Consider the following 27,167-nt stretch of genomic DNA (forward strand, 5'->3'; position numbering starts at 1 on the left):
CGTATTTTAAAATAACCAATCAATGTGTTTATTTGTTAAAGGGCTTTTTCCCAAAATATTTTTAGAATCCGCTTGAGATATCTGCCTTAGACAAGCAACAACTGCCATAATACTGCAGTAGGTATATGGACAGTACCAAGGACATAACAAGCCCATCCTCACACATAATCAATATACTGCTTATACTGTTTCTCAGTAGATTTCTTCCCCTTATGCAGAGCCTGTCTACCAGAAGCCATTATTTCTCAATCAGAAGTTGGATCAGGAACTCCCTCAAAATATCAAAAAGAAATTTTAGCTCCCCTGTAGAAATTTTCAAATAAGGTATAGCATAATTTATATCTCTCAGTCTCTTTTGAAGAAAATTTAATGTTCTCAATCCATCCTTCCTGATTGGGATCTTCTGTAGGACACTAACCCTGGAATACAACTTATATCCCAAAGAGGAGTAAGGTGGATCAGTCTGCATCTTTTCAGTTGCTATTACTAGTTCCTGTTTTTCAAGGTCTTTAAATGTGCATAAGCTACTAATAGCAGTCCTTTTTATGGGCTGATAAAATATCATCCATATAATGAATTCCATAGACTTCAGAATGTGCCATTATATTCACTTTCTCATTAGGGTAAGAAAAGACTGATTACTCACTGAAAAATTACCACAGCCCCTCTAACCTTGATTTAATATCTCACCTGCTGTATCAGGTAAACTGATACGTATGTAAGGCCTGATAAACAGGAGACACATGAGTGAGTGTTAACCAGAGAGGTCATGAAAAGGCATTTGAAGCCCTATATCTGGAGCTACTGATGATTGTCAGCCATAATGGGTTCTAGGAATCCAACCTGTGTCCTCTGGAAGAGGAACAATTTCTCTTAACCACTGTGTTACCTTTCCAGCCTATGATGCCAAATTTGGACTTCCTTTTTCCGAATCTGTTTGGTCCTGATGACTTCTGCATGCTCTCTGCTGTTTCTTTCTGCAGACACTCAGAGCTATGAGTTTTCCTCTTAGCACAGCTTTCATTGTGTCCTATAAGTTTGGGTATGTTGTACCTTTGTTTTCATTAAATTCTAAGAAGTCTTTAATTTCTTTCTTTATTTCTTCCTTGACCAAGTTATCATTGAGTAGAGCATTGTTCAACTTCCATGTATACGTGGCCGTTCTTTCCTTATTGTTATCGAAGACCAACCTTAGTCTGTGGTGGTCTGATAGGATGCATGGAATTATTTCTACCTTGCTATATTTGTTGAGGCCTGTTTTGTGACCAATTATGTGGTCAATTTTGGAGAAGGTACCATGAGTTGGTGAGAAGAAGGTAAATTCTTTTGTTATAGGATGGAATTATCTAAAAACTCAGTTAAGTTTATTTGGATCATAATTTCTGTTAGTCCTTCTATGTCTCTGTTTAATTTCTGTTTCCATGATCTTTCCATTGATGAGATTGGGGTGTTGCCATCTCCTACTATTAGTGTGTGAGGTGCAATCTGTGCTTTGAACTTTAGTAAGGTTTCTTTTATGAATGTAATTGCCCTTGTATTTGGAGCATAGATATTTAGGATTGAGAGTTCATCTTGGTGAATTTTTCCTTTATGTATACGGTGTCCTTCCTTATCTTTTTTGATGACTTAGGTTGAAAGTCAATTTTATTTGATATTAGAATGGCTACACAGGCTTGCTTCTTCAGACCATTTGATTGGAAAGTTGTTTTCCAGCCTTTTACTCCGAGGTAGTGTCTGTCTTTGTCACCAAGGTATGCTTCCTGTAGGGAGCAAAATGATGGGTCCTCTTTATGTATCCAGTCTGTTAATCTGTGTCTTTTTATTGGGAAATTGAGTCCATTGATGTTGAGAGATATTAAGGAATAGTGATGGTTGCTTCCTGCTATTTTCATATTTAGAGGTGGGATTATGTGTGTGCTTCTCTTCTTTTGGTTTATTGCAAGGACATTACTTTCTTGCTTTTTCTAGGGTGTAGTTTCTCTCCTTATGTTTGGCTTTTCCATTTATTATCCTTTATAGAGATGGATTTGTAGAAAGATATTGTGTAAATTTGTCTTTGTCTTGGAATATCTTGGTTTCTCCCTCAATGTTGATGGATAGTTTGCTAGATATAGTAGCCTGGGCTGGCATTTGTGTTCTCTTAGGGTCTATAGGACATCTATCCAGGATCTTCTGGCTTTCATAGTCTCTGGTGAGAAGTCTGGTGTTATTCTGGTAGATCTGCCTTTACATGTTACTTGACCTTTTCCTCTTACTACTTTTAATATTTTTTCTTTGTTTTGTGCACTTGGTATTTTGACTATTATGGACGGGATGATTTTCTTTTCTGGTCCAATCTATCTGAAGTTCTGTAGGCTTCTTGTATGTTTATGGGCATCTCTTTCTTTAGGTTAGGGAAGTTTTCTTCTATGATTTTGCTGAAGATATTTACTGACCCTTTAAGTTGGTAGTCTTCACTCTCTTCTATGCCTATTATCCTTAGGTTTATTCTTCTCATTGTGTCCTGGATTCCTGTATGTTTTGGGCTAGGAGCTTTTTGTGTTTTACATTATCTTTGATGGTTGTGTCGATGTTTTCTATGGTATGCTGTGCTCCTGAGATTCTCTCTTCTATCTCTTGTATTCTGTTGGTCATGGTCGCACTATGACTTCTGATCTCTTCCCTAGGTTTTCTATCTCCAGGATTGTCTCCGTTTGTGCTTTCTTTATTGTTTCTATTTCCATTTTTAACTCCCAGATGATTTTGTTCATTACCTTCTACTATTTGGCTGTGATTTCCTGTAGTTCTTCAAGGGATTTTTGTGTTTCCCCTTTAAGGGCTTCTATTTGTTTACTTCTATTGTCCTGCATTACCTTAAGGGAGTTACTTATGACCTTCTTAAAGTCCTCCTTATCATTGTAAAATGTGATTTTAAATCTACTTCTTGTTTTTCCGGTGTGTTTGGATATCCAGTGTTTGCTTTGGTGGGAGAACTGGGCTCTGATGATGCCAAGTAGTCTTGGTTTCTGTTGCTTGGGTTCCTGTGCTTGCCTCTTGCCATCTGATTATCTCTAGTGTTACACTGTTCTGCTATTTCTGACAGTGGCTAGACTGTCCTATAAGCCTGTGTGTCAGGAGTACTGTAGACCTGTTTTCTTTCAGCCAGTTATGGGAACAGAGTGTTCTGCTTTCGGGTGTGTAGTTTTTCCTATCTACAGGTCTTCAGCTGTTCCTGTGGGCCTGTGTCTTGAGTTCACCAGGCAGGTCGCTTGGAGCAGGAAGGTTTGTCTTACCTGTGGTACCAAGGCTCAAGTTTGCTGGTGGGGTGTTGCTTATGAGCTCTTCGCGGGGGCAGCAACCAGGAAGATCTGCACTGCCCTTTCCGGGAGCTTCTGTGCACCAGGGTTCCAGATGGCATTTGATGTTTTCCTCTGGAGTCAGAGATGTGGGCAGAGTGCAGTCTCTTCTGGTTTCCCAGGCGTGTCTGCCTCTCTGAGGGTTTAGCTCTCCCTCCCACGGGATTTGGGTGCAGAGAACTGTTTATCTGGTCGGTCCCTTCAGGTTCAGGTGGTGTCTCAGATGCAGCGGACCTGCTGCTCCTGTGCCCTTATCCAAGGGAACCCAGAGTCCGTATACAGTTCCCTCTTGGGCCAGGGATGTGGGCAGGGGTGGGCAGTGTTGGTGGTCTCTTCTGCTCTGCAGTCTCAGGAGTGCCCACCTGTCTTGGAGGTGAGCTCTCTCTCCCACGGGGTTTGGGAGCAGTGAGCTGGAGGCAGGGAGCGCGAGATTGGGACTCCCCCATATCCATAATTTTTAAACTGAAAAAAAAACAAGATGTAGTTCATAAAGTATCTAAAATTGTCATAAAAATGTTACTGTATGGTTAGCTAGAGATGTTGGAAATTTGGGACTAGTTGGTCAATTGGCTTAACATTACACATTACAAATCAATGAGTTGGGGTTCGGGATTTAGCTCAGTGGCAGAGCGCTCGCCTAGCAATCGCAAAAAAATCAATGACTTGATTATGTTGAATTTACTCTATCCTTACAATGCACAAGAGTATTTAAACATCCTTTGAAGAGGTTCATCATAAGAACAAGAATAGGTCCAATAGAATATTGCTAACTTTATAAGAAATAATATAAAACTGTTTTCAAAAACAGTTTAAGTTAATGTTGAAAGAAAGAAACAAGTTCTGGTCTAATACAAATACATTACATGCATTATAGAAATCCTAAGTAAACTGCTAAAATCTCATCTGAAAAAGAATGAAAATAAGAAATGTAGTTTATAAGGTCAGAAATTGGTCTCTCACATGAAAATCAACTTCATTTTACCACTTTCCAGGAAGGTTGGATGTACATGCTTGATGCCGTAATTTAAATGAGTACAGTTAAACCAAAATGCACATGTGTACTTCTTTTTGTCCACTCTATGATATCTACAGATAAATGTAACTGTTAACCATTTATAAAAAGGGACTAAATAGTCATATTTTCACTTTAAATTCAAGTCTCTGTGGAAAATTTCAAATGTGGAATGTCATACATTTCCTGCAGTTTATCTCTTTGATTCATATTTACTCTGTCTCCAACAGGATTAGTGAAGTGGATCTTTCTCAAAGAGGGACCCAGCTGAAAGACAGGGAGCATACTATAGAGTATATTTTCTTGCTTAAGGTAAGAAAATGTATCCTTATACCATCTTAAAGGCAACTTTGCTGACAGTATGCATGTGAAAAATCTCAGTGAAAGCAAAGAGATAAAAAAAAATTATATTGTTTCTGTTATTTGAGTTCTCTAAGAAGAAATTACCACACAAGCACAAACATGCATGTGACACCAAACATATGTGATATGAAAATGCATATACATGAAACAGAAGGGGTCTCGCATCTGTATGAAGATGGGCACATAACTGGAGCACACAGTTATTTACACAAACATACACAGACATGCCCAAACATACATGAATATACAGATACAAACTGAAGCAAAATATGTCAAACACATGAAGAAACACACAAAACAATAATCTAGGCGCACACACATAAAACCACATGGAAAACCACATGCTCAAAATGTACATATGTAGACATACACATATACTGACATCCATATAGAGTGACATTGGCACACAGACAAATTAATGCTCTCATACAAACACACATGACAAAGACATACATAAATGAAAGAATATTCACAAAACCACCCAAAATATAGAGCCACATGCAGAAACATGTATTGATAAATATACACAGGAGTGTACACTTATACAATATGCACAATACAGAAAGCAAATGAAAAACAGACAAAATCCGTTAATTGCCATAAACCAACATATATAGGCAGATGCACAAAGAGGATAGATAGATAGGTGGATAGATAACTAGACAGACAGACAGACAGACAGACAGACAGACAGACAGACAGACAGATAGATGGGTGGACAGATTGATGTATGGACAGACAGACAGATAGATATAAATATACACAGAATATAGAGAAAGAGATAGATATAGTTATACACACAGATATACAGAAACACAGAAACATACAAATATACGGTGAGAAATATACATCCACACACATAAGAACACAGGAATCTAGTAAATTGAATCCAAGCATTATTCTCCATGTAAATCCTCTCAGGGCACCAAGAGATGTCCCTCACCTACAGTGGAAAAGGATAAATAGAAATCTATTGTTAAAAGAATACCCTACAGTGATTACTACATATTTAACAATTAATGAACAAGGATTCATCATTGAGTGGGTTCATTAGGAAGGACTGGATATGTTTTCAGTATGAGACTATGTGTGACCATAATCAGGTAATCTGTCACAAATCACAATGCTACAGTGACAAATTAGGCCTTCTATTCAATTCTCTTTACATTAGAAGTGTACACCAACATCTAGATTTATGTAATCAGTAGGAAAAGGATTCATAAATCACTCTATGTTAGAAAATATTTCCTATTTCACTTGGTTTGGGCATCAATAGACTCTTAAAGACATTGATAACAGGAAATATTAAAAAATGTAAGAAGCACTACCTTGTTGCAGACATATTTTTCATCTTTCCCTTTGTCAGTGGGCAGATTATGAAAGTTTTAAAATATCATCTCATGAAAAACCTGGGCAACAACATGTACAGCGTTTTATGTGTCATAACTCCCTTCAGTAAAGGTCATTTCAAAAGTATGCACCATTAGGCATTCCAGTGAGTGACTGGAAGAGCAGTTCTTCAGTGTCTTCCCTTCAAATGCTGAGACTTCACAGTTAAAGTGCATCCATTCCAGCTTTGCCAGATATTCATCTGAGGATGTGACAGGGTTCAATGTCTGGACAAACTTTTTAAAACCAGAAATCTCACCTGGTGTTGTCCCAAAGCAAATAAACCATATAAATTGTCTTTCTTACTAGGAGTGACATCCCACTGTGCAGTTGTGATCCATAATCTCTGTCTACATAGAGATTCCCACATTCTAAAGCTCACAGCTAAAGTACTGTCTGTGTCGCCATAAATGACAACAACATTTGTGGAAGATGTCATGATTTGGTTGTAATACACTTCAGCTCTTGACATGTGTAAATGCATATTGACTGGGATCATGCTGACAAAAGCAAAGCAGACTGTATTTCTTTCCATCTCTCTTGTCAAATAAGAGAGAAATTGGGTACCTTGATTGTTGTCTGAGAAGACCAACCCTACCCAGTTCCAACTGAAATGAATTATGAAGGAGACCAGGGCAAGGGCTAGAGATGTATCATCAGAGGACATCTGATATAGATATGGAAAATTTTCATCATCACTCAAGACAGGATGATAGGATCCATAAGTAAGATGAAGGAACTAGAACACAGAAAGCAGCGCAAGATACAATGTATTCCTAAGAACTTATAAACACATTTTTCTGGAGATTTCTAGAAATCTCAGTTTGCTATTATTTCTTTCCTCATATCTATATCATACAAGAACATTTGAAAGCTCCATCAAGACACTGAATATTACCTTTGAACTACATAGATTGGCTCATTCCTAGTAAGATTTTGGGGACTCCAAGTGATAACTGATTTCATGAATTTCCAACCTGCCCCTAAGACACAAGTACACACACACACACACACACACACACACACACACGCACGCACGCACGCACGCATGCACACACACACACACACACACACACACACACTTATCTGTTGATATATGAAGTTGCTGAAGATTTTATAAAGTAACAGAGTTGTTGCCCAGTTTACTCCGGTAAGTGCCACTACACACTTGAGGTCACTTTTACATTTATAATTAGGAAGAATGTCATAATTATGTAAACTCTCGTGAAAGAGATTTTAAAATTTGGATTGCCATTCACAATTTTGTGGTGATAATTCGAATGCTAGAGACATGTTTGGCAAAAGATCAGGGTTCCTGTTGATTTCATTTATGGAAAAAGTCAAGGCAAGAGCATACTTGTGGTTTTCAGTGAGTGTTCTGTAAAAGGTTACAGTGTTTATAAAGACAGCAATTTACAAACATCATTTTCAGTTCACAAAAGGACAATCCTGACCTTGATTGTATTGCCCCAACCCCCTAAAGGTTGAAATGAGCTGTGTAATGAAGTTGAGATGACAAAAGAAGCCAGAAGCTGATAAAACCTTCACATGTTCATGAGAGGTCATGTCCTGTAAATGAGATGTACTATCATCATGTTCTCAATGAGAGAGTTTTTCTTCTCTTGTTTTTGATTGTTTGCTAAGAATGTAAATAAATCACCAAATGATTTGATCAAACAGTAGAAATGGTCACATATTCATTTGAAATCAGTGAGCAAAATGTGAAATACATTGGATGGGTTCATGCCATTGAGTTTATGGTATGTTTGTGCAAAAGTGAGGGTATTGGCTAAGGCAGTAATGTCTTCTGTGGCAAAACTTGGCTCATGTCATGAAAATTCATTTTCATTTGGGGGCAATATCCCCACATAATGATCCTTATCTTAAATGTTCTTTTTAAAATTTAGTTACAATCGAATAATTCTGTTTTGTGTTTATGTTTTTGAAAAGAATAATGTCTCATATCACTTCGGAATTATTTAAAAATATCTGACTGATAAACATCAAATATATTACTTCATTGTTAATTTTACTAGGAGTTAAATATCTGTATTCCAACTAGAAATTGTACATGTGTCATGTCTTTTTTATAAAAACAATCCATTTTAGAATATTCTTTATGAATATACAAAAAGATGTCTTTAAAATTTTGATGACAGAAATATGAGACTAGTACTTGTACAAATCAAATATTAAATCCTGTTCAGTAAACATTAAGAAACATAAAGTACTTGAGTGATCGTAGTGACTTTGTGATCTAAAGTACTGTGTCTGAAAAAGAAGCTCATAATATCAAAATGTTCATAGTGCCCACACTGGTAAAATATGCAACTATATTTTGTAAGATTACTGATAAAGAGACATAAAGTGCTAAATATTAAAAGTGTCAGGTTACATAACAGAGAGTTAAAGAGGGAAGACATATGCACTTTAAATAATGGCAAAGATAAGCTAGTGGGTAACATTTCTATCCTTATTCTCTAATATTGCCAACTATCCTATGCTACAGTTATTACCCAGGATAGTAACAAGGGAAGTATCTAGCCACCACTATTAGTAATAATATCACTTTTCAAAGAATGCAAACATATTTTTATAGTCACTACATTCCTTCTTTATTCTAAACAGTGAGGAGACAACTGGACTTTGAAAGACCTGGAAGCCCATGAATTTATATAGATCAAAGTATGAAGTTCATAGAGAACAGCTCTCTAACATCAATTCTTGATGCAGCTTCAGTACATAAATGGGAACCACACGGAGCAAATTTAAGCAAGTAACTGAGTAACTATATGAAAGCTGTGCACAGCTAGACATGTCTCCAACATTGGTGGCCCCAGAACAAGCACTAGAAGCTGCCCACTGATGGAAGGAACATCAGCTGACTCTGGTCATTTGTGTAAACACACATAGAATAAAGTCATAAAAATTACATCTTTCAATGAGACATCATTGTGCTACTGTGCTATGGAAACTGTCTAAGAGAGGGATATACGTGATTGATAATGCCTGGAAGGTTTTTATTATTCAGTTTGATCCTGGTGAGTGGGTGACAGGCTGAAGAAAAAAACTCTCTGTCAATTTAAAGTGGTAATATAGCACTGTCTCTAATAGAATTTGGAGTTCTTTCTTGTTTTGCAGATTAATTACAGAGTACAAGAGACCCTAGGATGACTTTTTTCCTCAACTTCAGTAGATTCAGGAAATATTCATGATCACATCTACATGGAAAATATAAAAGCACTTACTGTGTATTCAAAATATGACTGAAATACTCTTTCTCCATGGGCCATTGAACTGCTTGAATCAAGAAGATACAGCCTGTTTCTGAGTTTCCATCCTTGTCTTTATTCTGCTTTATTCTCCAAGAGCAGGTGGGATAAATAAAACCAGCCACATGAAGTGGAGTGTTCAAGAGCAAGAAGAATAAAATCAAAGTGAACATATTTTTCCTTCTCTGAGCCTGGGCAGAATGGTTTGTGAAGGGCCACACTGATCAGCAAATCAAACAGATACCCATATATCCCCATGTACTTTTATCTCTGTGGCCAAGGGAGATGCTACATCTGCATTTCTGTTTCCTTTTTTAGAACTGTTTCCTCAACCCTGGAGGAATCTTTGATACTATCTCCTGGGGCTGTTCATCTGATGTCCACTGTCCATGTGATAAACTTAGTTGACAAATATAGATGAGGGTTGTGCAGCTACACAAATGACATCACACATGTTTGTGGAAATTAAGGTCTCTGGAAAGATTCTAGTTTGTGAAATTTGGTCTCAGGATTGCCTCAAATTCTGTTTATGTGAACACTTGAAATAATATCAATGGATTTTTGTAGTTGATCCACCTTCAGGAAGGACTCAGAGTCTGAAGTCATGGTTACACACAAATTCCTTGTCAGGGAAAAGCAGCCTCATGTTTAGAGCATTCATTATCCTTTGAGAATATAGTATTCAGCAGTGTCATGTACAGAATATTTAAAGAAAAACTGTGCTTACATTGTCTTGAGAATTAAAAATCATGGCAAATCCAGAAATGTCATGAATAATAGTAAATGTTGCCTTTAAAATATTTAATAAAATCCAGAGGTAATGTTAAATCTTTGTAAATAATTTCAAATACTATATAAGACTTAGCAGTCTTATTTCACATTATTTTTTTCATCTTTATTAACTTGAGTATTTCTTATTTATATTTCGATTGTTATTCCCTTTCCCGGTTTCTGGCCCAAAATTCCCCTAACCCCTCCCCTTTCCCCTTCTCTATGAGTGTTCCCCTCCCCATCCTCCCCACATTACCACCCTCACCCCAACAATCATGTTCACTGAGAGTTCAGTCTTGGCAGGACCAAAGGCTTCCCCTTCCACTGGTGCTCTTACTAGGCTACTCATTGCTACCTATGAGGTTGGAGCCCAGGGTCAGTCCACGTATAGTCTTTGGGTAGTGGCTTAGTCCCTGCAAGCGCTGGTTGTTTGGCATTGTTTTTCCTATGGGGTCTCAAGCCCCTTCAAGCTCTTTCAGTCCTTTCTAAAATTCCTTCAACGAGGGTCCCATTCACATTTCAGTGGTTTAATGATGGCATTCACCTATGTATTTGCTGGATTCTGGCTGTGTCTCTCAGGAGAGATCTACATGTGCATCTATCAGCCTGCACTTCTTTGCTTCATCCATCTAATCTAATTGGGTGGCTGTATATGTATGGGCCACATGTGGGGCAGGCTCAGAATGGGTGTTTCTTCAGCCTCTGTTCTAAACTTTGCCTCCCTATTCCCTGCCAAGGGTATTCTTGTTCCCCTTTTAAAGAAGGAGTGAAGCATTCGCATTTTGGTCATCCTTCTTGAGTTTCATGTGTTCTGTGCTTCTAGGGTAATTAAAGCATTTGGGCTAATAGCCACTTATCAATGAGTGCATACCATGTGTGTTTTTCTGTGATTGAGTTACCTCACTCAGGATGATATTTTCCACTTCCATCTATTTACCTATGAATTTCATAAAGTCATTGTTTTTGATAGCTGAGTAATATTCCTTTGTGTCGATGTACCACATTTTCTCCATCCATTCCTCTGTTGAAGGGCATCTTGGTTCTTTCCAGCTTCTGGCTATTATAAATAAGGCTGCTATGAACATAGTGGAGCATGTGTCTTTTTTTATCTGTTGTGGCATCTTGTGGGTATATGCCCAAGAGAGGTATAGCTGGGTCCTCAGGTAGTTTAATATCCAATTTTCTCAGGAACCTCCAGACTGATTTCCAGAATGGTTGTACCAGTCTGCAATCCCACTAACAATGAAGGAGGGATTTTGTAATTCCAAATGAATTTGTATTGATCTTTCTAACTCTCTGAAGAATTGAGTAGGAAATTTGATTGTCATTGCATTGAATCTGTACATTGCTAATGTAAAAATGGCCATTTAACTATATTAATCCTGCCAATCCACGAGCATGGGAGGTCTTTCCATCTTCTGTGATCTTCTTCAATTTCTTTCTTCAGAGATCTGAAGTTCTTGTCATACAGATATTTCACTTGCATGGTTAGAATCACACCAAGGTATTTTACATTATTTGGGACTATTGTGAAGGGTGAGAATTTCTTTCTCAGTTTGTTTATCCTTTGAGTAGAGGAAGGCTACAGATTTGTTTGAGTTAATTCTATACCCACACACTTTTCTCTGTAAGTTTGTTTATATAGTGGATTACATTGATGAATTTCCATATACTGAACCATTCCTGCATTCCTGGGATGAATCCTACTTGATCATGATGGATGATCATGTTGATATCTTCGTGTATTCAGTTCATGAGAATTTTATTGAGTATTTTTGTGTCAATATTCATAAGGGAAATTGGTCTGAAGTTCTCTTTCTTTGTTGGGTCTTTGTGTGGTTTTGGTAAAAGCAGAATTGTGGCTTCATAGAAAGAATTGGGTATGGCTCAACCCAGTTTTATTTTATTTTAGTTTTTCATCTTTATTAACTTGGGTATTTCTAATTTATATTTCGACTGTTATTCAGTTTCCTGGTTTCCGGGCCAACATACCCCTAACCCTTCCCCCTCCCCTTCTCTATGTCAAACAAGTTTTATTTTGTGGAATAGTTTGGACATTATTCATATGAGGTCTCCTATGAAGGTCTGATACCATTCTGCACTAAACCCATTTGCTCCTGTGCTTGAAGTAGCCTTTTTACACTGAATCTTTTCTGAGATCATGTGGGGCTACTCTTTTGAGGATTTCTCAGAATTTTTGCATATCTTAGTCCAAGTGATGGGCTTGACAATCTACAAGGTATCCTGTGGCTGAGAGTTTCTTAGGTAATGGGTCTTACAAGTTAACCCCTAGATCATATAGAAGGAATTAACTTGGTAATTTTTGTGCAAAAATAAAAAGAGGTTCCCTGAGGCACTCAAGGGTTCTGTTCTTCAGATCCTATTCGTACTGGCTATTGAGAAGCCTAAATTTACCAGGCAGTAACTCTCTTTCTTAGATTGATTATTTTTCAAAACTCACCAATAAGAAGAGTGTCTGCAGACATTTGCAAGAAAAATTGTCTTTGTAGGTATTAGTAGTTGACATTTAGGAATGAAGTTGAGCCAAGAAAGGAAGTTTTGAATGTCTCAAATAAGGGAGGAATGCAGGGTGTGTTAGTCTTCTTGCAATGGGAGTAGAAAGTAAGGAAAGTCCACATCAGAAGGCTTGCTGCAAAGCTAAGAATGATAATGGGAAGTTGGACTGAGAGAAATGGAGGGAAAGTAGATGATCAGTTTGTAGCCCACCTGCTTTTCTGGCCATATTTCCTTGAGTATTCCATAGGAGTATCTATTCTTTTCAGTTGGTTGGGAGAAAGAAAATGATGTGGAGACGAAAATGAGGAGAGGAAGACCTGTGCCATCTACTGAAGTATTTGAAATGCATTCCTGATGTTGGTGATTTGATACAGAGCTGGGTATAGGACCATAGGATTGTGTTTTGGAGGAAATAAAGGTGAAGTGAACATCTGCCATGAATTGTTATGCTTTTTGGCTGTACTGGCCTGTCTGTTCTCAGGATATTTCTACTGGGGTTAAAGGCTCTGATAAAACAGTGAATAAGGAAAAAAATTACAAATACAGACTTAGATCTTCTACTGGCAACAGGGTAAGAGGGAGATAATGGAGGCCATACCTTGTCATTCCTTGGTGAGGTTGGGAGGAGATTGTGGGGTTAGCTTGGTTGCATGTTTGGAAAATACAGTTAAACTCACCACAATCATGCCATTTTGAAACACATTGGGCAAAGTACCTTTGATGTATGATCATTCCCAAGGCTGAAACATAGCCACAAGTTGCAACTTGGAAACTATTTCCGAAATATAGTCTTCAAATGTTCTATTTTAAATGATTTTTTTTGGTAATTATCAGTTCAGAACTGGTTACTGTTGATAACATTTGTTTTGAGCTTTGGGAAAACATTTTTTGGGAGGTGAAGAAATGACAATTTAAAACATAGAGCACCAGTGACAAACAAACACAAATGATTAAATCTATGTCTACACTGTTGAAGCAAGGCTCTACCAGAGACCATGCAAGCAACCACAAATCCAGCAATGCCATTTAGAGCCTAACTCCCCTACTCTTTCTCTTTGTAGGTGCTCATTCAGATTATCGCTAGTCATTCAAATCCTATTCACAGTATCCAAGACTTCAACAGTGGCATAGACTGACTATACTAACAGAGACCACACTGGTCTCCAGAATTTCTAGTAGGCTATCAACCAATGAACCTCCCAAACTGTCTCTGTGTCCACCCACAAGTTATATCTCCTGTCCCTTCCATATCACACTCTGCCAAACCCACAAATCTCTGTGAGAGATTCCCTGCTCAACCTGCTGGAGATTCTGGGCTATCAGAGAGAATATGGAGCACACCCAAAGTCCAGGCAGGAAGACGGTCCATGTTCTTACTCCACTTTCTCAGTGCTCCCACCATCACATATACAACCAAACACCTCTGTGTCAGCATTTACAAGTTTTGAACATGGGTGAAGAACCTATGTTGTACAAGAAGCCATGCCAGGAACAAGAAATCTGGTCTGGAGCTAGAGTGGTGATTGGCTAAACTACAAGAGGCCACACCTTTCAGATGTCCAGAAAGAAAACAGAATGAAAAGAACATAACACCCATAAAAATTTAACTCAGGAAGTGGTACTTACACCTATAATAACCACAAATCCAAATGCCTTGACACAAGTGTAAAAAAAAAAAAAAAGAAAAAATTCAAAATCTGTTAAGGCAAAATGTCATAGCCTAAAGCCAGGTACATCCCACAAGCTCTGCATATGTTTTCATATTTGAAGCACAAAGAAGACATTAAAACCAATTTTATGAAGACAAATGAATGATATCCCAAATGGAAGAACATGAATAGCTTAAAGAAACCAGCCTCCATCTGGGCTCAGAACTGGGGCTGCTCCACAGCCCTTAGACCCAACCCTGCCCTCAGAGAGCTGGTCTGCCAGGAGCACTCTTACTCCTAAGGACACATTCCACAAGTGGGACTACACTTTCTCTTTACTGACTATCCAAAGAAAGACACACTAGGAGCACGCAGGGCCCAGGAACCTCAATGCAGACTGGGATAAGACCCATCCTGTCTCCATCTGAGCCCAGAGCTGAGGCTGACCCACAGTACTTCAGATGCAAATCCTGCACACAGAGAGCCGTCTGCCAAGAGTGATCTCTCTCTTAAGCTCGCAGGTGGATCCCCAGTTTTGCTCCACTGACTGTCAAAAGAGAGACCACCAGGACAGTTCAGGACTCAGGAGCCATAGGACTCGAGTCAGAGAGAGCAAGACCAGCTAACAGCAGAGATAACCAGATGGTGAAAGGCAATGGCAATAACCTAAGCAGTAGAAACCAAGATGAATTGGCATCATAAGAAACCAGTTCTCCCAATACAGCAAACCCTGATAACCCAACAGCCTGGAGAAACAAGATTTTGACTTAAAATCACAACCCATGATGATGTTAGAGAACTTTAAAAAGGATATAAATTACTTCTTTAAGAAAATACAGGGCAGACATCCTGAGACTGCAGGACAGATTACCACTTCTGCACAACTCTGCCTACATCCCTGGTGAAGGGGAAACTGCACAGTGCCTCTGGGCACAGGAATATAGGAACAGTCAGCCACCAGTACTTGCAGTTCCAGTCTGTGCCCAGGGCTGAACTGAACCAGCCAAATAGCTCCCTGTACCCAAATCCCATGGTGGTGAAAGCTGGACACCCAGAAGTGTGGACAGTCCTCAGAAGTCAGAGGAGACTACCCTCTGCCCCTATTCTAGACCGAAGAGGTAATCACCTAGTGCCAAATGTGCCCCCTGGGTGCAAGACCTAGGAGCAATCAGGGGTAGTAACCTTCTGATTCTGTACCAGGCCTAGAGGTGAAAGACAGCCACTGGGAGTGCTTACACACTTGAAATCAAAGCACCTGTTCTCAAAAAAGGCTGAAAGAAAACAGGAAAACAGTTTTACAAGAGTGTTGACACAGAGGCCTACAGGAGGGTCAAGTCACTCTCAGAAACAGCAAGACAAGCAAACATCAGAGACAATCCAATGGCTAGGTGCAAGTGGAGGAACCTAAGCAACAGAAACCAAGACTACTTGGCATCATCAGAGCACAGTTCTCCCACCAAAGAAAATACTGAATATCCAGACACACTGGAAAAGCAAGATTTAGATTTAAAATCACATTTTATGATAAGGAAGGAGGACTTTAAGAAGGATGTAAAGAACCCCCTTAAAGAATTGCAGGAAAGCACAAGTAAACAAGCAGAACCACTTAGAGAGGAAACACAAATATCCCTGAAAGAATTATAGAAAAACACAACCAAACAGGTGACGGAATTGAACCAAACCGTTCAGGCTTTAAAAATGGAAATAGAAACAATAAAAAAAGCACAAAAAGGGGCTGGGGATTTAGCTCAGTGGTAGAGCGCTTACCTAGGAAGCGCAAGGCCCTGGGTTCGGTCCCCAGCTCTGAAAAAAAGAACCAAAAAAAAAAAAAAAAAAGAAAAAAAGCACAAAAAGACAACTCTGGATATAGAAAACTTAAGGAATGGACAAGGAGTCGCTGATACAAGCATCACCAAGAGAATTCAAGCGGTAGAAAAGAGAATCTCAGGGGTAGAAGATACCATAGAAAACATTGAAACAACTGCCGAAGATAATGTAAAATGCAAAAAGCTCCTAGGCCAAAACATCCTGGAAATCCAGGACACAATGAGAAGATCAAACTAAGGATAATATATGTAGAAGAAAGTGAAAACTCCCAACTTATAGGGCCAGTAAATATATTCAAAAAAATTAGAGAAGAATTCGTTCCTAACCTAAAGAAAGAGATGCCCATAAACATACAAGAAGCCTACAGAACTCCAAAAAAGATTGGACCAGATGAGAAATTCCTCCCATCACATAATAGTTAAAACACCAAATACACAAAAGAAAGAAAGAATATTAAAAGCAGTAAGTGAAAAATGTCAATAAGAATTATAGCTTACTTCTCACCAGAGACTATGAAAGCCAGAAGATCCTGGGCAGATGTCATATAGACCGTAAGAGAACACAAATGCCAGCCCAAGTTACTGTATCTAGCAAAACACTCAATTAACATAGATGTAAAAACCAAGATATTCCATGACAAAACCAAATTTACAGAATATTGTTCTACAAATCCAGCCCTACAAAGGATAATAGATGGAAAACTCCAACACAAGGAGAGAAACTACACCATAAAGAAAGCAAGAATGTAATCTTCTTCCAGTGAAACCAAAAGAGAGACACATAAACATAATTCAACCTGTAAAAATGAAAATACCAGGAAGCAACAATCACTATACTGTAATATTTCTCAACATCAACGGACTCAATTCCCCCAGTAAAATGTCATAGACTAACAGACTGGATACATAAAGAGGACCAAGAATTTTGTTGCATGCAGGAAAAATACCTCAGAGGAAAAGAAAGATACTAACTCAGAGTAAATGGCTGGAAAACAACTTTCCAAGCAAACGGCCCAAAGAAACAAGCTGGAGTTGCAGTTCTAATATCAAATAAAACTGACTTTCAACCAAAATTCATTAAAAAATACAAGGAAGGACACTTCATATTCATCAAAGGAAAAATCCACCAAGATGTACTGTCAGTCCTAAATATCTATGCTTTAAATGCAAGGGCACCTTACTAAAGCTCAAAGCACACATCGCAACCTCACACACTGATAGTAGGAGATTTCAACACCCCACTCTCTTCGATGGACATCATGGAAACAGAAATTAATCAGAGAGATAAAGAAACAAACAGAAGTTATGAACCAAATGCATTTAACAGATATTTATGGAACATTCCATCCTAAAACAAAAGGATATAACTTCTTCTCACCACCTCTTGGTACCTTCTCCAAAACTGACCATATAATCGGTCACAAAACATGTCTCAACAGATCCAGCAAGATATAAATAATTCCATGCATCCTATCAGATCACCATGGACTAAGACTGGTCTTCAATAACAAGAATAACGACAGAAAGCCCACATATACATGGAAGTTGAACAATGCTCTACTCAATGACAACTTGGTCAAGGAAGAAATAAAGAAAGAAATTAAAGACTTCTTAGAATTTAATAAAAATGAAGATACAACATACTCAAACATATATGACATAATGAAAGCGGTGCTAAGAGGAAAACTCAGAACTCTGAGTGCCTGCAAAAAGAAACAGAAGAGAGAATATGTCAGCAGCTTTATAGCACACCTAAAAGCTCTAGAACAAAAATAAATAAATAAACCCAAGAGGAGCAGAAGGCAGGAAATAATCAAACTCAGAGCTGAATTTAACCAAATAGAAATGAAAAGGACTATACAAAGGATCAACAATACCAGGAGCTGGCTCTTTGAGAAAATCAACAAGATAGATAAACCCTTAGCCAGACTAACTAGAGGTCACAGAGAGTATATCCAAATTACTATTTGACTGTGCATATATCTCACATACTCATATAAATATTAATTGAATTCTATTACTTTCATTTTAGGATACTGTAAAATTATTTTTGCCTCAAACTTTGATGCCTAATCTCCTATTTTTGTATTGCTTCTGTAATTCCTTTAGATCCTATTTCTTTCATGGTCAATTTTCCCATTTCCTAATAAAATATAAGCAAGACTGAGAAAAAAATTGCTTAGGATCTCTTCAGAGTATTAATGTTTGTCTATATTGTCTTACCATTGATATTCTCCTGTTGTTTGCATTCACACAATTACTCAATGCTTTTTTTGACCCAAATGGTAAGATATAATTGCCCACCTAAACATACAATGCCCAGTACCATCCATCCCTTAAGAACATTAATAATAACCTGTAAATACACATAGCAGAATCTTAACGTCATCTGCCATGGCTTCTCGCCCTCTCCCTCCTCTCTTCCTCTCTTTCTGCTCCAGTCTCCTCCTCTTTCTTCAAACTTCTCTCCCACCCATCCTTCCTTCTCATTTAATGACAGGCCTCCTTCTATTCTGTACCTGCCCCTCACCTATATTTTACAAATTCAATGGGAGACCTTTCTATTGAAATCACCTGATTCCTGAGTAAGTGACTAGGCAGCTGTCCTTGGGGCAGTGGAATTAGCATCAAAATACTGATAACTCCAGGACAAACCACAACATTTCCCCCTCTTTGTCCAGTTAAAAGGCCTTTTCACTTATATATGAATTGAGTACAATTACCATTCTACAATTTATAAAACATAGGATACACTCAACATCCAGTCCATCAATTTTGTCCATTAACTAAAGCACCTTGTCATTATCCTAAAAGACTATAATTCTATACCTGACTCATTTCCTAGTTTGAAATTTTACACCACCTTAAAAACCACTCTTTCAAATTTATTATCCTTCTCAATGCTAAACAGCTTGGGTTGTTTACAAGACTACCAGTCTTCAACCACGTCAGAAACCTTTGAATGACAAAATATCTATACAAACAGGAAGTTTAACACAGATTCCAGAACTGAGAGGTTACAGAGACAAAGCTCCACTAGAACAGTCCTCTGTTAGCAACATGTGAGCACAACTGAGAGACTCTTGAAATGCAGATTGTTGAAGGGCTGATCATGCTATCTTGGCATAGCTTATCAGTCAACAATTCTGCATAATTTTTCCTTTTCCGTACAGTATTAGTCTGCAGATGAAACGGAGTTTTGTCCAGTGTCTGCCTAGCCACAAAGTATTAACTAACTTGGAGGTACAGAAGTTCAAATTCTTCATTAAATCTGCCAAAGTGGTACTGTTAGGAGCAGTTATGTCTCAACAAAAGATAAATAATTTTAAATCTCAAATTTTGTGGATTTCTGACATTTTTGAAAACCATCTATATCTATATCTATATCTATATCTATATCTAATCTATATCATCTATATCTATATCATCTATATCTATATCTATATCTATATCTATATCTATATCTATCTATATCTATATCTATCTATATCTATATCTATCTATATCTATATCTATATCTATATCATCTATATCTATATCATCTATATCTATATCTATATCTATATCTATGACAGTCTGGACTGTTGTCTTTGTATCTTAATATTATCTTAAAAGTACTCTCACAAAGTCAGAGCCATGAATTTGCTACTTGTTCCTTAACTCACATGTGTAATCAACTCAGAAGTTTGTAATGACATCAATAGAAGGACTGGCTCTAAATCTTGTACTTTTAAACTTTTTTGACAAATAAATTCTATTCCAAAGCAAATATATGATTTTAGCTTAGTTACCAAATGAGATTATGACTGTACAACTCAATCTAACTAATTCTTCCCTGTTAAATTACAACCAATTTTAAATTCCTCCTAAAAACAACTTTAGAATAACTGTTTTTAGCACCCCAAAATCCAGGGAATTGGACTGACTCCTCCTCCATAACTTCTTCAAGCTGTACATGGACGTTGAGGTATCCTTGGGGGTAGAAGGTAGGAAGAATGAAGCAAATGCTATAGCTGATATGTCCTGACTGGACCCAGCTGAACGTCCTTGAGATCAGGAATCTAAGTAGGCACACTCTGCAAAATACAACTCTCAAGACAAAAGTTTAGTATCCAGATATCTTTTTGTTTGATTCTACTGAATGAATTTTTTCAGGCAGTCTACCTCTATCAAATCTGATCAGTATGACTCTGTGAGGTTTCCAGAGTCTAACCACACTCTTTAAAAACACAAAGACAAAATCTTTCTCTCAAAATATTGTGTTCCTTAGTCTGTAACCACAAAAGCTTGTATCTTGCACTCTCTCCCAGATTAATAATATAACTATAAAACTTAAAGTCACACCCATTATGAAGAATGAACAATTTTTAAAAAAGGAAGTAAGCTAAACAGTGAGCCTGATAGACTTTTGTACTCTATGATATCAGGAAATGAACCTAAAATTCCTGTGGAGTCCATGTTAAGAGAATCTGAGCTTCCTGTTGGGTAAATATCAAAAGTAACCAAAAACACTTGTGAGTTGGCATCAATGAGCCATATGGCCTTTAGCGGGGAAATTCATAAAGCAAACTAAACACTTTATTTTTTTTAATTTTTTTCCATCTTTATTAACTCGAGTATTTCTTATTTATATTTCGATTGTTATTCCCCTTCCTGGTTTCCGGGCCAACATCCCCCTAACTGCGCCTGAAAGGAAAATTATACAAATTCTAGGTTTAGAAATATAAAATTAAAAGAGTTAGCCCCAAAAGCCACAGACTCAGGGCTAAGCCCTGCCGCCAGGAATAGCAGGCCATAAAGATAAAGAAAAGGAATGCAGGAACCAGCTCAGGCTATCGAGGACTGACCCATAAACCATCCACAGACATCCCCCCAGCTTACTCAGAGTCATACTTTAACCAGATGTCCTCCAGACCCTGATAAGCCCCTACTTGTGCTTTTCAGCCATTGTGTCCTGCAGAGAGCACTCCAAGAAACCGGGCAGCCCAAGCCTAACCAGAGGTGTTTCAAATACAAATGCTCCATCAATTTTGACAAACTTTTAAAAATAATGAGGACCTGAAGACCCTACCCTTCCTCCTGATTTAGTACCTCTGTTCCAGGAACCAGGGGGCCATAAAGCCTTCTGGCGTCCCCTTATCTCCTGGAGCCATAAAACAATCTTGTAACTTGTGGTGCATTCCCCTTTGACATCCCCCATCCCCTGGTGCTCACAGCCTCTGCCTTTAAATACTCTTTTACCCAGCCTCTCGGGGCCGACACCTCTGTCTCCTGCGCAGGATACGTGTCGGCCCGGAGATCTCTGTAATAGGTCTCTGTAATAAACCTCACCTTTGCTTATTACATCCAAAATGGTCTCTCTGTGTCTTGGGTCTGCGATTTGAGTAAGGGTCTCTCTGCGTGGGATTTTTCACGCCCTACCCCCTTCTATATTGGCTTCCCCTTCCATCCTCCCCCCATTACCACCTTCCCCTCAACAATCACGTTCACTGGGGGTTCAGTCTTGGCAGGACCAAGGGCTTCCCCTTTCACTGGTGCTCTTACTAGGCTATTCATTGCTACCTATGCAGTTGGAGCCCAGGGTCAGTCCATGTATAGTCTTTGGGTAATGGCTTAGTCCCTGGAGGCTCTGGTTGTTGGCATTGTTGTTCATATGGGGTCTCAAGCCCCTTCAAGCACTTTCAGTCCTTTCTAAGATTCCTTCAACTGGGGTCCCATTCTCAGTTAAGTGGTTTCCTGCTGGCATCGCCTATGTATTTGCTGTATTCTGTTTGTGTCTCTCAGGAGAGATCTACATCCGGATCCTGTCGGCCTGCACTTTTTTGCTTCATCCATCTTATCTAGTTTGGTGGCTGTATATTATGGGCCATATGTGGGGCAGGCATGGAAGGATGTTCCTTCAGCCCCTGTTCTAAACTTTGCCTCCCTATTCCCTCCCAAGGGTATTCTTGTTCCCCTTTTAAAGAAGGAGTGAAGCATTTGCATTTTGGTCATCCTTCTTGAGTTTCATGGGTGCATCTAGGGTAATTCGAGCATTTGCGCTAATATCCACTTATCCATGAGTGCATACCATGTTTGTTTTTCTGTGATTGAGTTATCTCACTCAGGATGATATTTTCCAGTTCCATCAATTTGCCTATGGATTTCATAAAGTCATTGTTGTGATACCTGAGTAGCATTCCACTGTGTAGATGTATCACATTTTCTGTATCCATTCCTCTGTTGAAGGGCATCTGGGTTCTTTCCAGCTTCTAGCTCTTATAAATAAGGCTCCTATGAACATAGTGGAGCACGTGTCTTTGTTATATGTTGGAACATCTTTTGGGTATATGCCCAAGAGAGGTATAGCTGGGTCCTCAGATAGTTCAATGTCCAATTTTCTGAGGAACCTCCAGGCTAATTTCCAGAATGGTTGTACCAGTCTACAATCCCACCAACAATGGAGGAGTGTTCCTCTTTTTCCACATCCATGCCAGCATTTGCTGTCACCTGACTTTTTGATCTTAGCCATTCTCACTGGTGTGAGGTGAAATCTCAGGGTTGTTTTGATTTGCATTCCCCTTATGACTAAAGACGTTGAACATTTCTTTAGGTGTTTCTCAGCCATTCGGCATTCCTCCACTGTGAATTCTTTGTTTAGCTCTGAACTCCATTTTTTAATAGGGTTATTTGTCTCCCTGCAGTCTTACTTCTTGAGTTCTTTGTATATTTTGGATATAAGCCTTCTATCAGTTGTAGAATTGGTAAAGATCTTTTCCAAATATGTTGGTTGCCATTTTGTCCTAACAACAGTGTCCTTTGCCTTACACAAGCTTTGCAGTTTTCTGAGATCCCATTTGTCAGTTATTGATCTTAGAGCATAAGCCAATGGTGTTTTGTTCAGGAAATTTTCTCCAGCGCCAATGTGTTCGAGGTTCTTCCCCACTTTTTCTTCTCTTAGTTTGAGTGTATCTGGTTTGATGTGGAGGTGCTTGATCCACATGGACTTAAGTTTTGTACAGGGTGATTAGAATGGATAGATCTGCATTCTTCTACATGCTGACCTCCAGTAGAACCAGCACCCTTTGCTGAAAATGCTATCTTTTTTCCATTGGATGGTTTGGCTCCTTTGTCAAAAATCAAGTGACCACAGGTGTTTGGGTTCAATTATGGGTCTTCGATTTTATACCACTGGTCTATCTGTCTGTCTCTGTACCAATACCATATATTTTTCATCACTATTGCTCTTTAATACTGCTGGAGTTCAGGAATAGTGATTTCCCTGGAAGTCTTTTTATTGTTGAGGATAGTTTTAGCTATTCTGGGTTCTTTGTTATTCCAGATGAATTTGCAAATTGTTCTGTCTAACTCTCTGAAGAATTGGATTGGTATTTTGATGGGGATTGCATTGAATCTGTAGATCACTTTTGGTAAAATGGCCATTTTTCTATATTAATCCTGCCAATCCATGAGCATGGGAGATCTTTCCATCTTCTGAGGTCTTCTTCAATTTCTTTCTTCAGAGGCTGGAAGCTCTTATCATACAGATCTTTCACTTGCTTGGTTAAAGTCACACTGAACTATTTTATATTATTTAGGACTATTATGAAGGGTGTAATTTCTTTCTCGGCTTGTTTCTCTTTTGTGTAGTGGAAGGCTACTAATTTATTTGAATTAATTTTATACCCAGCCACTTTGCTGAAGGTGTTTATCAGGATTAGTAGTTCTCTGGTGGAACTTTAGGGATCACTTAAGTATACAATCTTATCATCTGCAAATAGTTATGTTTTGACTTCTTCTTTTCCAATCTATATCCCTTTGATCTCCTTTTGTTGTCTCTTTGCTCTGGCTAGGCCTTTGAGAACTATATTGAATAAGTAGGGAGAGAGTGGGCAGTATTGTCTAGTCCCCGATTTTAGTGGGATTGCCTCAAGTCTCTCTCCATTTAGTCTAATATTAGCTACTTTTTTGCTGTATATGGCTTTTCCTATTATTAGGTATGGGCCTTGAATTCCTGTTCTTTCCAGAACTTTTATCATGAAGGGGTGTTGAATATTGTCAAATGCTTTCTCAGCATCTAATGAAATGATCATGTAGCTTTTATCTTTCAGTTTGTTTGTATAGTGGATTACATTGATGGTTTTCTGTATATTAAACCATACCTGCTTCCCTGGGATGAACCCTACTTGATCATGATGGATGATTGTTTTGATGTGCTCTTGGATTCAGTTTGCAGGAATTTTATTGAGTATCTTTGCATCGATATTCATAAGGGAAATTTGTCTGAAGTTCTCTTTCTTTGTTGGGTCTTTGTGTGGTTTAGGTATAAGAGTAATTGTGATAGTATCCACTGAAGCAGTGCCGGCTCCAAGATTTCCAAGTCGCAGTGGTCCTGCTCTGATCAGAAGGCACAGACATATCGAATAAAGGAAGGACCTGAGTGACCCTAACTTTGCAGCTGAGGAACCCAACTCTGAAATGCAGGTCAGTGCTGCTGTTCCTGTGGGGGTCCCTCCTCCGGCTTCACTGGCCCCGAACCTCACAGGTCCATCCTGTGCTCCCAAAGGCCCTCTGACAGCCCCATAGGCCTTGCCACCACCTGCAGAACGGTTTGAAGAGGTGGACCGTAAGATCCTGCAGCAGGCTCCAGAGGAGGGCTGCGTCCACCAGCCCCAGAGCCCAGCCCGGCTGATCCCAGCACCGAGGACCCCTGCCCAGCTGGTGCAGAAGGCGCATGAGCTCATGTGGTACTTGTTTGTCATGGACCAAGAGAGGATGGTCCTCTGGTTTCCAGACATGGTGCAAGAGGTCATGGGCAGCTACAAGAAATGGTGCAGAAGCATCATTAGTTGCACCAGCATCATCCTCGCCAGAATTTTCAGGCGTGTAGCTGACCAATTTCCACACCATGGAGTTTGCTCTGGTCAAAGAACTCAGTCCAGAAGAGCTGGACAGGGTCGCACTGAACAACTGTATGCCCATGACAGGCCTCCTGCTCATGATCCTGAGTCTCATCTATGTAAAGGGCTGTGGGGCCAGAGAGGGTGGGGTCTGGAATGTGCTGTGCATCCTGGGGCTGAGGCCCTGGAAGAAACACTCCACCTATGGAGATGTGAGAAAGATTATCACCGAGGAATTCATCCAGCAGAATTACGTGAAGTATCAGCGTGTGCCCCACATCGAACCTCCCGAGTACGAGTTCTTCTGGGGGTCCAGAGCTAACCGTGAAATCACCAAGATGCAGATCATGGAGTTCCTGGCCAGAGTCTTTCAGAAGGATCCCCAGGCTTGGCCTTCCTGCTACAGAGAAGCTCTGGAACAGGCCAGAACTCTGCGAGAGACTAATCTTGATGCCCAGACCCACCCCACACACCCTGCAGCAGTGTCTTTGAGGACTAAAAGGTCCAGGAGCACATTGATAGTTTCTGACCCATAATAGGGCTGTGTAAGGGTGAGGTTGGATCATTAGATAATTCCAGATTCACAGTGCAGTATTTCATGTATAATTTTTAAGTTTTCCATCCAGTGCTTTTTTATCTTGTAATGCAATGTATTCAGTTGTGTATTCGTGTAGTGTTTAAAATTGATGCATGTGTGTTTTATAAGTGAGCAAGTTGGTACTTTCACCTCTGTGCTTCCTTGGATTTCTGTACAAGAGATGTGCTGTGCTAAACTTGTGAAATACACTGCGGTGTTCTTTATCATGTTCTTTGGATGGGACTGATGATCTCTATCAACAAAGAAGGCCCTGGAGAGTTAGCTGGACTTAACCAGCAACACAGACCTGACCAAGAGAAAGGTCAAGGACCCTCTCCATACGACTACAACAGGCACAGGAAGCGTACATGTGGAATGGACTGATTTGAACTGAACTGTTCTCAGTGTAGTCACTTAGCACACCTTGCAAAACATGTATCCAATGCCACCATAAATAAACTTTAAAATGAGCATAAAAAAAGAGTAATTGTGGCTTCATAGAAGGAATTCGGTAGTGCTCCATCTGTTTCGATTTTGTGGAATAGTTTGGATAGTATTGATATGAGGTCTTCTATGAAGGTTTGATAGAATTCTGCACTGAACCCATCTGGACTTGGGCCCTTTTTGGTTGGGAGACTTTTAATGACTGCTTCTATTTCTTTAGGAGTTATGGGGTTGATTTGTTCCTGATTTAACTTCAGTACCTAGTATGTGTCTAGGTAATTGTCCATTTCCTCCAGATTTTCAAGTTTTGTTGAATATTGGCTTTTGTAGTATGATCTGATGATTTTCTTCTCTTTTTTTTTTTTTCCGGAGCTGGGGACCTAACCCAGGGCCTTGAGCACTCTACTTCTGAGCTAAATCCCCAACCCCCTGATGGTTTTTGAATTTCCTCTGACTCTGTTGTTATGTCACCCTTTTCATTTCTGATTTTGTTAATTTGGACACACTCTCTGTGTCCTCTCATTAGGCTGGCTAAGGGTTTATCTTTCTTGTTGATTTTCTCAAAAAACCAACTTTTGGTTCTGTTGATTCTTTGTATGGTCCTTTTTGTTCCTACTTGGTTGATTTCAGCTCTGAGTTTGATAATTTCCTGCCTTCTACTCCTCTTGGGTGTATTTGCTTCTTTCTGTTCTAGAGCTTTAAGTGAGCTGTCAAGCTGCTGATATATGCTCTCTCCTGTTTCTTTCTGCAGGCACTCAGAGCTATGAGTTTTCCTCTTAGCACAGCTTTCATTGTGTCCCATAAGTTTGGGTATGTTGTACCTTCATTTTCATTAAATTCTAAGAAGTCTTTAATTTCTTTATTCATTTCTTCCTTGACCAGGTTATCATTGAGTAGAACATTGTTCAACTTCCATGTATAAGTGTGCGTTCTTCCCTTATTGTTATTGAAGACCCGCTTTAGCCCGTGGTGGTCTGATAGGACGCCTGTGATTATTTCTATCTTTCTGTATCTGTTGAGGCCTGTTTTATGACTAATTATATGGTCAATTTTGGAGAAAGTACCATGAGGTGGTGAGAAGAAGGTATATCCTTTCTTTTTTTAAGGATAGAATTTTCTATAAATATCAGTTA

At 39.0% G+C, this 27,167-nt stretch overlaps 1 protein-coding gene and 1 pseudogene across 1 annotated transcript in view; one reads left to right on the forward strand and one right to left on the reverse strand.

The window, feature by feature from the left end:
* Positions 1 to 2,281: 2,281 nt before the first annotated feature.
* Positions 2,282 to 27,167, reverse strand: part of Zfp945 (zinc finger protein 945) — a 110,608-nt gene continuing 85,722 nt past the window's right edge. Inside the window, exon 6 of the mRNA XM_087605580.1 lies at positions 2,282 to 3,797. Coding sequence (XP_087461706.1) covers positions 3,793 to 3,797 — 5 coding nt within the window. The 3' untranslated portion in view covers positions 2,282 to 3,792. The remainder of the gene's footprint in view (positions 3,798 to 27,167) is intronic.
* Positions 14,110 to 25,549, forward strand: Ndn-ps1 (necdin, MAGE family member, pseudogene 1; annotated as a pseudogene).

This window comes from Rattus norvegicus, chromosome 1 (assembly GCF_021556685.1).
Source record: "Rattus norvegicus strain SHRSP/BbbUtx chromosome 1, alternate assembly SHRSP_T2T, whole genome shotgun sequence".
Taxonomy (NCBI): Eukaryota; Metazoa; Chordata; class Mammalia; order Rodentia; family Muridae; genus Rattus; species Rattus norvegicus.